The sequence below is a fragment of the Pipistrellus hanaki genome (genome assembly GCF_964339955.1).
Source record: "Pipistrellus hanaki genome assembly, chromosome: X".
NCBI classification, from domain to species: Eukaryota; Metazoa; Chordata; class Mammalia; order Chiroptera; family Vespertilionidae; genus Pipistrellus; species Pipistrellus hanaki.
The window spans coordinates 52,549,369-52,563,821 of NC_140524.1; the positions used below are offsets into that span (position 1 = coordinate 52,549,369).

Sequence of the window (14,453 nt, forward strand, 5' to 3'; positions counted from 1 at the left end):
AGTGGACACTTCAACAAGGACTTCAACATCTGCAGCAACCCTCAGCCTTCACTGCTGGGAGGTGGAAAAAGAGCGTCAACTTTAAAGCACAAACACCCTCCTTGGGAAAAACCGCCACCTCCCTACTCCATAGCTGCTTCCATGTCTGCAAGAATTGTGCATGCTCCTCCCTGAGAGATGGACAGGGCCAAATCCTGAGTTGGTCATTTTCACAATGGCAGCTGGGCCAGTGCAGGGATGGAGGGAGGGAGGGCAGGGAAGGAGCAAGGAGGAAGCCCCAGTTCCCTGCACCTCCTCCCACAGGCATAGCCCTTCCTGGTGATATGATAAAAAGAGCTGTTTTTTTCTAACTCTGTCTGGGTAAAGGAAACAAGTGTCTGTTGACTTCCAATCTTATTCTCCAAGCTCCCAGTTAATCCCTCTGGATGTATCATATCCACCCTCAGAAAGATCCAAGGGATAGGTTCAACCTTTGTTTCATAGTTGAGGAAACTGACCAATAAACACATATGTCTCATGTCTCAGTGTCAACTCCCATGGAAATCTCAGATTCTATATCTAAGGGTATGTTTTCATGTTTAATTCAACCCCAGGAATCAAATAATATAATAAAGAATAAAATGAATTCATAGGGCTCACCACTGTACTCCCAGGGCCTTTAGTTACATACAAACCGCACAGCTTAGTTATCCTGAGATGAAAGAAAAGGAAAGAGAAATGAGAAAGATTTCACAGCTCAGTCACAGAGACATCTTATAGCTACATACTAAGGACACAACATTGACCATCTAGGGGTGGAAAGGACACAAATGGAATAGAAGATGGATCTATTTCCATTCAGATTCAAACCAAATTAACGAGGCAGAAGAAACACTGGATGCCATGGAAGAATTAGATGAAACAGTGCAATAGAGAGTGTCACAGACTTTACAGGGACAGCACCTGAGGCTCCTGACATGACGGGAGGAGAGAAGGGGCAGGATGAGAGGAAGTGCATGGAAAGGCCTGGGAGTAGGAACAAGAGGGTGATATGTGGAAGGTGGGCACCACAGGGTGATGACAGGAGACAAGCCTGCGGAAGGTGTCCAAGTGCCCCGACCTCTACTGAAGGGTGCCTATGTCTGTCCTAGGAGCTGTGGCTGATGGAGAGGGAGGCTATGGCTCTATGTGGATGAGTTGCTAATGAGAGCCTCCCTGCAACCACAGTACTCGGTGTTCTCAACAGGGCGGAGCACAGGATCATGTACATCACGAAAGAAAAAGCATCCTAATCCCAACTTGTTCACAGACTTTTATTTCTGTTATCTATATTCCCAATGAGTACACAAGTACATTTGGAAAAAGAAAAAAAAATTGTACATGATCAACTGCATCTTTAGAAAACCCAAGTGATCACAAGCAGAGTACTTTTAACCCTAATGAGTCAAATACACTGATGATCAAAAATGGATCCCGAGACACAGGTGCATGAACAGACTGTGGATCCTCAGAGGGAAGGTGGGGGAGGGTGGGTGGGTGGGAAGAGATCAACCAATGGCCTGTGTGCATATATGCATCACCCCTGGACACAGACAATGGGATGGTGAGGGCCTGGTGTGGATTGTAGGCTGGAAAAGGTTAGTTGGGGAAAGAGGACCTATGTAAACCATTCAACAATGAAGATTTAATAAAAAGAGTAAAAAATAAAAGAAAATTATAAAGGAAAAGAAAGCCAAGAATAACTTCCCTGGCCAAGTGGCTCCATTGGTTGGAGCTTTATCCTGTACATTGAAACGCTGCAGTTTTAAACCCGGGTCAGGGTTAGTGCTGTGCGGGAGTCCACTGAGCAAGTGTTGCTTGGAGGAGGGAGGCTCCTCAAACCTAAACACAGTTCAGGCCTCGCCCATGATCCCAGGCCCATCTTCTGCTGAGTGAAACCAAACCTCCCAGCTTCTGATGACCCTGGTCTCTTAGTCATCGGACCACTTCCCCATGTTCCCCAGAATGCACTGTTCAGTAACCATCTATACTAATAAAAGGGTAATATGTTAATTAGACCAGACATCCCTCCAGACCAAGCCACAGTGGTGAGAGCTGAGGCAGAGGCAGTTAGAGGCAATCAGGCTGGCAAGGAAGGGCAGTTAGGGGCATCAGACCTGCAGGCAGAGTGGTTAAGGGTGATCAGGCAGGTAGGCAGGCGAGCAGTTAGGAGCCAGCAGTCCTGGATTGCGATAGGGATGTCCCTGCAGGATTGGGCCTAAACTGGCAGTTGGAATCCTCCAAGGGGTCCCAGATTGGAAAGGGTGCAGGCTGGGCTGAGGCCCTCCCCCCTCATGCATGAATTTTATGCACCAGGCCTCTAATAGAAGAAGAAGAAGAAGAAGAAGAAGAAGAAGAAGAAGAAGAAGAAGAAGAAGAAGAAGAAGAAGAAGAGGAAGAGGAAGAGGAAGAGGAAGAGGAAGAGGAAGAGGAAGAGGAAGAGGAAGAGGAAGAGGAAGAGGAGGAAGAAGGGGAAGAAGGGGAAGAAGGAAGAAGGAAGAAAGAAGAAGAAGAAGAAGAAGAAGAAGAAGAAGAAGAAGAAGAAGAAGAAGAAGAAGAAGAAGAAGAAGAAGAAAGATCTTACCCTTTGAGACAGCATGAAGGGACCTGGAGAGTATCATGCTAAGTGAAATTAGTCAGTCAGGAAAAGACAAGTTTCACATGATCACACTCATATGTGGAATCTAAGTGACAAAATAAACTGATGAATAGAGTGGATCCAAAAGCATGGAAGCATGGAATAGAGTGCAGAATCTTATAGGGAAAGTGGGGGAGTGTGGATTGGTAGGAGGTACTCAACCTTGTATGCATAACTCAGGGACACAGACAATAGGGTACTGAAGGCCTTGGGGTGCAGGGGGAGCTGGGAGGGTTTCACAGGGGGAAGGGAAAAAGAGGACATATATAGTATTTTCAGCAATAAAGAATTATTAAAAAGAAGAAATACAAATACCACATGTTTTCATTTATATGTGGAATCCAAAAAACAAAATAAATGGACAAACAAAACAGAAACAAACTCATGGATACAGAGAAAAAAATGATGATTACCAGATGAGAGGGGGATTGAGGATGATGTGTGAAAAGGGTGAAGAGATTAAGTACAAATTGCCAATTATAAAAGCAGTTATGGGGATATAAAGTATAGAATAGAGAATATAGCAAATATTATTATAATAACTATGTTTGTTGTCAGGTACTAGAGTTATTGGATTGATGACTTTGTAAGTTATATATATAAATGCCTAATACCTATGTTTTATACCTTAAACTAATGAAATATTGTATGTTAAATGTAATGGAAAGATTTTTTTAAATTCTATAAATAAATAAAATGTCATAGCTAAAATTATAAATAACTCCAAGTCTTGAAGATGACTCATGTTCTATTTTAGGAAGGATCCAGAGTGAGCACTATGATTTATTTGTAATTTCTTTTCATGAAAAATGTAGACTGTAGGTCATTTAAACAAAGAAAGCCGGTTTGTTGTTGTTGTTTTTTCATTATATTGGTAGACCCCATACATTTGTTCATTTGATATTTCATATCTTTTGATCATACTGATTTTCAATAATTTTGTCTTTTACTTTCAGAAAGAGTTTTGGAACACCTATACAAAAGCTCAACAAGGTGAAAGTAGCAGAGGAAGTGACTGGTTTCAATTTTACCTCACCTTTCCATTAATCTTTGGCCTTTTTATTATCCTCCTTGTCATTTTCCTAATCTGGAGATGCTTTCTAAAAAACAAAACTCGCAGACAGACAGTGACTGAAGATCACATCCCTTTCCCTCAGCACCTTAATATTATCACTCCACCTCCCCCACCAGATGAAGTGTTTGATAGCAGTGGAATTTCACCAGGCTTTCTGGAATATGTAGTTGGGCGCTCAGATTCTGTCTCCACTCACCTGTCCAACTGCGATCCTCCACCAACCTATGAGGAAGCCACGGGACAGATGAACCTTCAGAGGGTTGAAACAGAAGCTCATTTAGGACCCCCCCCGGAGTATGAGGACATCATCAATTCCAACTCATCCTGTGCCATTGCTATGGTGCCTGTGGTCACCACCATCAAATGAAACAGCAAACTTCTTTTTACTATAATCATTTTTAGAATACTAATAAAACAACTGTCTACCACTTTACCACTACATAAGTATGCATTGACTTATTTTATTGGACTCTGACAGTATATCACTTCACATTTTCTGATTTGATTTTAATTAGTTTTGGTTCCTACTATAAAATCATTATACATGCTCATTTTAGGTAATAGGAATATGTGAAGAGGGGAAAACAGTGGTCTTTATGTGATGTGATGAGTTATACATATGTGTGTATGTGTATTCATGCATATATACATATATGCATATATACCAGTGTGTACATCAGCCCAACATATGTGCAATGTGTTAAATAGCCATTAACTTCTGTCTAAATCACCTGTAAATTACTCACTAAAAATGGGGGAGGGGGGAGACTGTCAAGTTGTGTAATAGAGAGTGAAATGCAGTTCAATTTTGAAAATAAGATGAACTTAGTATTTTCTCTGTTTCTTACTGGCTTTTGTTAAACTTTTTCTTCAACTACCTTAGTAGAAGAAAATGCATGTAGTCCATCTTGATTTTCAGAACATCCCAGGAAGATAAATGTAAGGGACAGTAAATAATAACTTACTTATAGTGTATAGCAAGAAAATTATTGGTAAATAGTTGGATTTGGCTAATTTTATAGGAGGGAATTTTTTTGTTGTTGACTGTTCCACCTCCCAATTAAACAGTGTTTGCTTACTAGTTTTGAATGTCTCATGCTATTTGTATTAACATCTTGGTAGAGGGGATTTCCTGCAAACAGAATAATTTCTAAAGTACAAATATGTATTAATGACAGTGAATAAAGATTTCTCCATTGCTCTTTGGTGACAACAATTATTTTCTTCTCACTGTTTTATTACTTTTTATTCTACTTTCTACTCTTCCTACCACCATAGAATCATCAAGTACCTAAGAATTTAGTTAAAATAAAATTCTTAAAATTATTTTCTTAATCCTTTTTTATAGACTGAAGTCTCTGTGTCAAGATGATTGAGCCAATTTCCCATTAAATTGAGAATTGTAATTTTTATATTGTTCTCTAGTTGGTGGAGGAATATTGCAAAGTCAGTTGTGCCAGATGCACAATAAATCTAGTTATAATAGCTTAACAAAGATCTTGTTCTTGTTATTTCATTTTGGGTTTTTTTTCATCAGTTTTTTTTTAACTTCATGATTTTTACTTTTTCTTTGAACCAGAGTGAACAGCTATGAATGAACTGCCAATATAAACTAGCTCAGAAAGAAAAGTACGACAGTGTTTTTATACAAAGTTCCATAATTTATGTCACTAGTGGGAAATTCATTTTATTAGTCAGAAAGATGTCTCTGCCACTCCCAGGCTTCCTTGGTGTTGGGTAAAATAGTGGATGAAGCAATGGAATGAAGGTTTAGTAAGTATCATACACTACTGCCTCCATCTCCATCCCCACTGACCCCTCCCTCAATCTTGCCCTGAAACCAAAGGAAGAGGAAATGCTTAGGAGAATCCTGAACCAGGAGTCAGATGACATGAATTCTAATCCCTCTCTGTAATATACTTGCCATGGTACCTCAGGAAAGTCCGATATCTGGCCCTCAAATTCCTTAACTCTGAAATGGCAGTAAAATCATTTGCCCTGTCCTCCAGTTACATCAAAGGATCTAATGATATGGTGTGTATGAAAGCAATTTGTAAGATATGAAGAGGTCATAGCATTGTTCTTATTGTCCTTAAGAGAGAATTTTCTCCCCGTACCCCTAAAATTTTTCTGAGTTTTTACATAATGAGAAATAAAATAGGCTGCCCCGTAAATGGCTGACATGTTCCTGATCTGAGTGTGAAGGCTATTAGTTAAACTGTCATTCTCTGGTCTATATCAAGGCTGTGCCAACTTAAAGAGACAGCCAGTTTAACACAAACAGGATTAAGCAAATGTTAGAAAGAGAAATAGCCGAGACTGGTTTGGCTCAGTGGTAGAGCGTCGGTCTGCGGACTGAAAGGTCCCGGGTTCGATTCCGGTTAAGGGCATGTACCTTGGTTGCGGGCACATCCCCGGGAGGAGGTGTGCAGGAGGCAGCTGGTCGATGTTTCTCTCTCATCGACGTTTCTAGCTCTCTATCTCTCTCTCCCCTCCTCTCTGTAAAAAAAAATCAATAGAAAGAGAAATAGAACAGGTGTGCTTAGTTAATAGGTTTTGTAGCTTTCATGGGCTAAAAATGAATAAATCTTCTCCCTGGTCTCAGCAGAAATGACAATACTGTTTTGAATTTAGCCATGGTGATCTTTGGCTTCTAGTTAAAGCTTAAAGTTGAAGTGTTTAATACTGTGACTCGTGTGTGTATTTTGGTTTATTCTACAATGAAAATTAAGGCTCCTTTTGTATAGATTTTTATGTCATTAATATCAGACCTTAGATTAAACAGCAGTTTTCAAAAGTGCAGCCCATGAGTTCTGGGGTGTCCTTGAGACCCGTTAGGGGATAAGTGAGATCAAAACTATTATAATATTACAAAGCTATTATTTATCTTTTTATTCTAACCCTCAAAATAGTTAAAATATAAAACAATGCCATCTTCCCTCAGATCTTATTTCTGTTTTAGAAAATATGGCTATTTTATTTAAAAAGTTATTTATGTTAGCACGTAGTGGACTTTTTAATTTTTAAATAAATAAATACTTTTTAAATTTGTACACATCCTAATATGGCAAATATGGATAGATGTCAACTCCATAAACAAAAGCTCTTTGGCGCCCAGATCCCCAATAAAATTAAGAATATAAGGAGATCTGGAGACCAAAAGTTTCAGAATTACAAGATTATACAAAGGATCAGAATGTTCTGTTACTAAGTATATATTCTTTTTATATATATATATTTTTTTGCAACTTTATTTTACATTTCAAACACCTGATACTGGGCTTAATGTTACCTTTTAGTGATACCTGAACTGCAGTGTTGATCCTTGAAACAAAATCCAAATGTTTAAACTGATCAATGACCACAGCTTTTCAGACTATTGGTTAAAGAAAGCATTCCTACTCCATAGTGATAAGTGGCATCAGTAACAGGTCTCCCTCCTGGCAGCATTGGCATCATGATGACAGGATAAACAAAATACCACTTTCTTTAAGAAGCATTCTCTTAGGTTTGTTTGGTTAGTTTGGTTTGAATTTGTTTGTTTGGGTTTTACATTTTTAAAAACCCTTTTGCTATGCCACCTGGTTTTATAAACTGAGTTTCTTAATATGTTTTATAATTAAAGGGGCTTGTCTGGAATAAATATATTTTTATGCTTTTGCCTTTCTTACCTGACAGATACCACATTCACCTTTGATCATTTTTAATAAAGATTTAGTTTTTCAGATATATTTAGTGCCTTTCTTAAGCAGTAATTAAACTGAATCAACCAGTTCGCATTTAAATGAAAGAATGAGCTTAATGGGAGTTCTTCCAGTGGAAAGGTTTCCAAACTTACACATGTAGTAGTTATAACTAGAATACTAGAACTATCTTCCTCTCTATTTTTGAATATCACAATTAATTGTATCTGTTTAAAATAAATTATATTTCTTTTTTTATATTGAACAATACAATACTGATGCTGTCTTTGATTCATTGTTAAATATGACTTAAAGACTGATGATCTGATATGATAACTAGAGGTTGCTTTAACTTGGTTTTGTGTAAGTTTCATTATGATATTTCACACTTTTAAACACTTGGTTTACATTAAATTATGGTATTTAACTATTTTTATGTTTATACTAGGTAATGTTTTTCTTATATCTCTATGTTTTTGGTATGCTAAATAAAGCTTTTTTTTAAACTCAAGAGACTTTTTCTACCATGTTTTAATTATATTATGACTAGTTAATAAACATGTTGCATAAATTCTTATGAATTATGGTCTTTTTAACAAGGTAAAAATTATTTTTCTTTTTTTTAAGGATTTAAGTAATATTACTCCAGAAATAAAAGATTATCTAGTGACAACCTCAGGGTGTTCTCAGCAAGAAAGAACTTTCTGTACTACTTTTGAATGATGCTAGCATGACACAAAATGGAAACACTTGCTTCAAAAGGATAGACTGAACTCCCTGCAGTGGTGTAGATTGCCAAGTACTGGAAATAGTGTTATCTAAAGATATCAAGGACCTGGATTTTTTCCTCCTTAGCAGAATAGATTGCACTTGATATTTAGAAAATTAGAAAGGAAATCACAGAAAACATATGTAATAACAGGGAAGCTTCTTAAGTGTAGTTACCTCAAAAACTAAAGGTTAATGTGATATGTCATTAAACAAATGTAAATATGACTTGATTTTTATGGTATAAAATTTTGAATTATATTTGAGGAGGAATTTTAAGACTATATTATAAGTCTAAGTATTCATTTTCTAAGCATCAGTCCCCAGAGAGTTGTTCAAAATATCATAACAAGGTACTTTTGTTATGCCCAGATTTCAAGATACCCCAAGGACCACCAGGGAGCAGAGTCCGATGCAAAAGCAAAAGTGCTTTTATTCAAATTCGAGCCTGTTCTTCCTGCTTCTACTGACATAGTGGCAGGATGTAGAGAGCACTGAGCTCTGAAAGTGTGGTCCTTTTATAGGGTTTAGGGTTGGGTGGTGGGGTGATGCTCAGACCACTGAGTTGGCTGGTTCTGATTGGTGGGGTGAGGGCCAGGGTCCAGTTACGCTGGGTTACTTCCCTCTGCATTTCTATTGGCTGATTTAAGGGTGGGTTGGGTAATTGATACATTTTGTGGTTTTTCTCGGAAAGTGGTTATGTCTGAGACATAGGTACACAAGATGGAAGACACAGTACAAAACAGAGTCAATCCTGCTTTGCCCTTGAAAGAAGGCCTACATTCTGGGAAAGGGCCATGAGACCGTATCTCAATACCTGGCCTGGTATCAGCGCTGATAACTCTATCTGGGGCATAGTCCATGGCCTCTCTGGAATCATGCTCCAATATTCTCACTCTCTAACATTCCCCCCTTGTTTTATGTACATGAGTCAAAACATTGACTCTTTTGGGTCATTGTTGGTGAGGAAGTTATATTGACCCATGAGGATAATAAGCTTAATAGAATTAATTCTTTGATGAGTAAAGTCAGTGGGCCCATTTATAAGATAAGGGCCCAGAATGAGGGCCAGGAGCAGTCTTTAGAGGGTCCGAAGAGTCCTGGACTCTCTATTCTGCCTGGGCTGTCTTAAGCCAGGTGTGATGAAGCTACGTCGGGATCCCGTCAACTTTGCTGTCAGGATGGTCCTTTCGAGGTAGGAGTCAGTCCTTGTGTGGTAAATTTATTTACCCAGAGTCACCAGGGTGGATGGACGAGATCAGAAGTTGGTATACATGCTTCTGGACTGCTTTCTGGGTAGACTGTAAAGCCTATAAGAACTTGAGCAAGGGAATGGTTATGAATTCTAGCTTCGAGTTTCTCCCTGACCCTGGGAAAGATGGAGGGAAATCTATCATACATGATCTTAAAAAGGGAGAACCCTTTCCAGTAGGGGGTACACCTGGCCCATAAAAGGGTGGAAGGGCAGAAGGTTGGTCTAGTTTTCACTGGTTTTTAGGACATATTTAGTTAAACTCTGTTTTAGAGTCCTGCTTGTGCCTGTCCTAGGCTTGAGCTATATACTTTGAGATATCTTGGCTACAAAGGTGGGGCTGTTATATGATCTTATAACTACTGGCAGCCCAAATCTAGGTATAATCTCCTGGAGTAATTTCTTGACTACTATAGAGGCAGTTTCTGTCCTAGTGGGGTATGCTTCAACCTAATCTGAGAAGGTGTCTAAAAAACTAGCATGTTCTTGTACCCTGATGCTGGTGGTTTAATCTCCGAAATCCACCTCCTAATGCTCTCCTGGGGAATTTTCCTGGGGCTTGAATTCCCAGGGGGACCTTATTACCTTGCTTAGCATTTACCTGTGCACAGACAGTACTTCTAATGACTATGCTTTTAATTATCTTATCTTGGTTGTATCTGCCTCGCAGAAGTTCAGAAGTCTTGGTGATGCTTAAGTGGATAACCTGGTGTAACTGGGCAATTAACGTCTGACCAAGAGCCTCTGGGACCAACAGTCTGTCATCTGGTAGGGTTCACAAACCATTTGTCTTTTGATGGCTTGCTTCTGTTTTGCCAATTCCTCCTCTTGTTTGGTGTAGGAGGGGGTCCATCGTAGGTCGAAGTCCGGCAGGGTTATTAAGACTTGTAAAGGCGCCATTGGTTTTTGGGTGGCTTCCTTGGCAGTTTGCTCTGCGGCTCTATTTCCTCTGGCTTTAATTGTCTCCCCTTTCTGATGTCCTTTGCAGTGCACTATTGCAACTACCTTTGGAAGCCAGATGGCCTCTAATAAGGCTAAACTCTCTTCCTTATTTTTAATATCATTTCTGGCTGCAGTTGGTGACCCTCTTTCCCGGGGGATGGCACTGTGTCCCCATTAAAGGGCCTGGATTAAGGTAAAAAATTCGGCTTTTTGTGCTTGGTTCCTCTATTCAGGAACTGTTCCCAAATGGTGCAGTCCAGGGTGACTGCTGCTCCCTCTGCATTTCAGATCCCATCCTGAATGTAACTACTCCCATCGTGAACAGTACCTCATCTGATGATGAAAGTGAGGCATCTGTCAGGTCTGGGTGAGCTGTTTGTACTGCGTCTGTTACCTCTATGCAGTCATGAATGGGTTCCTCTTGATCATCTGGAAGCAGGCTGGCAGGGTTGAAGGCCAGTGTTTTATGGAACCAGACACAGAGCTGGTCCAGGAGAAGAGCTTGGCACTGGGTGATTATGGTGTTTGACATCAATCTCTCTGGAGCACCTCAAAGGAAGGCCTCCACACCATGGGGTGCTGTCAGGGCTATCTCCTGGCCCAGAGTCTGCTTATCTGCCTCCTTTATCAGCAATGCTGTGATGGCCACTGCCCGGAGGCACACTGGCCACCCTGCTGCCACGGGGTCTAGTATCTTAGACAGATAGGCAACAGGTCTCTTCCAGGGACCTGGAGTCTGAGTGAGAACCCCTTTGGCAATGCCTCTTACCTCGCTCAGGTAGAGGTGCAAGGGCCTCAAAGGCCCGTTGTTCCACTTTGGTCTAGTTTAGCGGCTGCGTTCCTCCAGTACGTGTTTCTTCTGAGGTCCACAGTCCTTCTTGATATCCAAAGAAAACAGGCAGTTTGTCCAGTGGCTCTTTGGACTGATGTTTTCTTAGAGGTTACGGGTCCTATTGGCTCTGTCAAGATTGAATAGGCTGCCCCAGTGTCCACCAGGAAACTAACAGGTTTGCCCCAACTTGTAAGGTTACCCTGGGGGCTTAATGGAAAGGAGCCCCAGTCCTGTCAGTCCTCTTTCTCTAAGTTAAAGAACTTTGGAGTCTGAGTCTCCCTTTTTGCTTCTCTAGCTAACCTGCCAAGACATTCTCTCTTTCAGTGCTCCTGCTTCCTATAATAGGCATACTAATTCCTTCCTATTTGCTGCTGGCCTTTTTTTTTTTTTTTTTTTTTTTAATGTATAACCATGCCTCAAATTTTCTATAATTTAAAAATATTTAGAAAAGGCAGAGGGAAGAGGGAGCAGGCCCAGCACCCTGTTCACAGGCCTCCAGACACTTAAAATTTAAAATAAATACTACATTTCCCCTATACAAATGGACCTCAGATTCTGATAAGCCTGAAAGGGGAATGGGAGAATTTCTAGCTGCAACTTTAAGCCACCTAACAGAACACGGTGAAAAGTGCCCAAGGAGTCGCTGGGAGTTCTTGGATCTCATTGGGATGCAGGGAGTCACAAGGGAATTCCCTTCCTTGATCCTACCACCACTACTCAAAACAACCCCTGGAGGAGATGGACAATGGATGCCGGTGGGCAGAGGCAGGGAACATGGCATGGGTCCCAGGTGGCAAAGGAGGTGCTCCCACTAGGGTGTTTTCATCTGGCGGTCCTCTGGGAAAATCGCTTGCCTCCTGATGACGAACGTGGCATGGCAGGGGACCAGTGACCTCTGTACTGTAATTAGACTCCCTGACCTTTCTTAAAAGCTCCTCTGCTTGAGTGTGTTTCCATTAATATTACTGATTTTAAAATTATAACAAGAGTTGACACACATACACACAAGGACCAAGTGGCCCACAATATATTTTCCATTCTTTTTAAAGATTATACAATGTACTGTAATTATTAATCACATCAAATTTTTTTTCTTTCTCATTTTTTTATTAAAGTATTATATGTGTACATACCTTACCAATCCCCACCCCACCCCCCACTACCATAGATGCCATCACTCCCCAGAGTTTTTTGGCCATTGCTTATGCTTATATACATGCATACAAGTCCTTCGGTTGATCTCTTATCTCTCCCAGATCTCCCTACCCTCCCCGCTGTAATTTGACAGTCTCTTTGTTGCTTTACTGTATCTGTATCTATCTTTTTGTTCATCAGTTTATAATGTTCCTTATTATCCATAAATGAGTGAGATCATGTGGTATTTCTCTTCCATTGACTGGCTTATTTCACTCAGCATAATGTTCTCTAATTTCATACAGGTCACTGCAAATGATAAGAATTCCTTCTTTTTTATGGCAGCATAGTATTACAGTGTGTAGATGTACCATAGTTTTTTTATTCAATCATCTGCTGACAGACACCTAGGCTATATCAAATCCTAGCTATTGTAGATTGTGCTGCTATGAACATAAGGGTGCATATATCCTTTCTTATTGGTGTTTCTAGTTTCTTGGGATATATTCCTAGGAGTGGGATTACTGGGTCAAATGGGAGTTCCATTTTCAGTTTTTTGAGGAAACTCCATACTGTTCTCCACAGTGGTTGCACCAGTCTACATTCCCACCAAGAGTGCACGGGGGTTCCTTTTTCTCAACAACCTCCCCAGCACTTATCCTTTGCTGATTTATTGATGATAGCCATTCTGACAGCTGTGAGATGATACCACATTGTCCTTTTGATTTGCATCTCTCGGATAATTAGTGACTTTTGCATGTTTTCATGTGTCTCTAGGCCTTCCTTCTGTCTTCTTTTGAAAAGATTCTATTTAGGTCCATTGCCCATATTTTAATTGGATCATTCATTTCCCTTTTATTTAGATGTATAAGCTGTCTGTAGATGTTGGAGATTAAACCTTTATTAGTGATAACATTTGCACATATGTTCTCCCATACAGTGGGCTTTCTTGTTGTTTTGTGGATGGTTTGTTTTGCTGTAAAAAAAGCTTTTTATTTTGATGTAGTCCTATTTGTTTATTTTCTCTTTAGCTTCCACTGCCCTAGTGGCAGTATCAGTGGAGAAGTTCTTTTGGCATATGTCTGAGATTTTGCTGCCTGTGGATGCCTCTAGTATTTTTATGGTTTCCTGACTTATGTTTAAGTCCTGTATCAATTTTGAGTTTATTTTTGTGTATGGTGTAAGTTGATAATCTAGTTTCATTCTTTTGCATGTATCTGCCCAATTTTCCCAACAACATTTATTGAAGAGACTGTCTTCACTCCATTTTATGTTCGTGCCTCCTTTGTCAAATATTAATTGAGCATAGTGATTTGGGTTGATATCTGGATTCTCTATTCTATTCCACTGATCTATATGTCTGTTCTTGTGCCAGTACCAGGCTGTTTTGAGAGCAGAGGCTTTGTAATACAGCTTGAAATATGATATTGAGAGGCCTCCTACTTTATTCTTCTTTCTTAGGATTGCTGTGTCTATTTTGGGTCTTTTTTTGTTCCAGCTGAATTTTTGGAGAGTTCTTTCAAGGTCTGTGAAATATGCCATTGGTATTTTAATGGGGAGTGCATTGAACCTATAGATTGCTTTGGGAAGTATGGACATTTTGATGATGTTGATTCTACCAATCCATGAACATGCTATGTTCTTCCATCTGTTTACATCTTCCTCTATCTCTTTTTTCAGTGTCCTGTAGTTTTCCCTATATAGGTCCTTTACCTCCTCAGTTAAGTTTATTCCTCAGTATCTTATTTTTTTGGTGTGATGATAAATGGGATTGCTTTTTTAGTCTCTCTTTCTGTAAGTTCACTATTGGTATATACAAATGCCATAGATTTCTTGGCATTAATTTTGTATCCTGCTACATTGCCAAATTCATTTATTAAATCTATTAGTTTTTTAATGGAGTCTTTTGCGTGTTTTATGTACAATGACATCTGCAAATAAGGATAACTTTACTTCTTTTTTTCCAATTTGGATGCCTTTTATTTCCTCTTCTTGTCTAATCACAATGGCTAGTACTTCCAGTACTATGTCAAACAGGAGTGGTGTGAATGGGCATCCCTTTCTTGTTCCCGTTCTTAGAGGGAATGGTTTTAGTTTTTGCCCATTGAGTA

General features: G+C 39.7%; 1 protein-coding gene across 3 annotated transcripts in view; it reads left to right on the top strand.

Annotated features, from left to right (window-relative positions):
• The window catches only part of PRRG1 (proline rich and Gla domain 1), a 211,276-nt gene extending 205,238 nt beyond the window's left edge, over nt 1-6,038 (top strand). For all 3 annotated transcript variants that reach the window (XM_084870520.1, XM_084870519.1, XM_084870521.1), the window contains exon 4: nt 3,613-6,038. In XM_084870520.1, the coding sequence (XP_084726646.1) occupies nt 3,613-4,098 (486 nt within the window). In that variant the 3' untranslated portion in view covers nt 4,099-6,038. The remainder of the gene's footprint in view (nt 1-3,612) is intronic.
• Nucleotides 6,039-14,453: the final 8,415 nt, after the last annotated feature.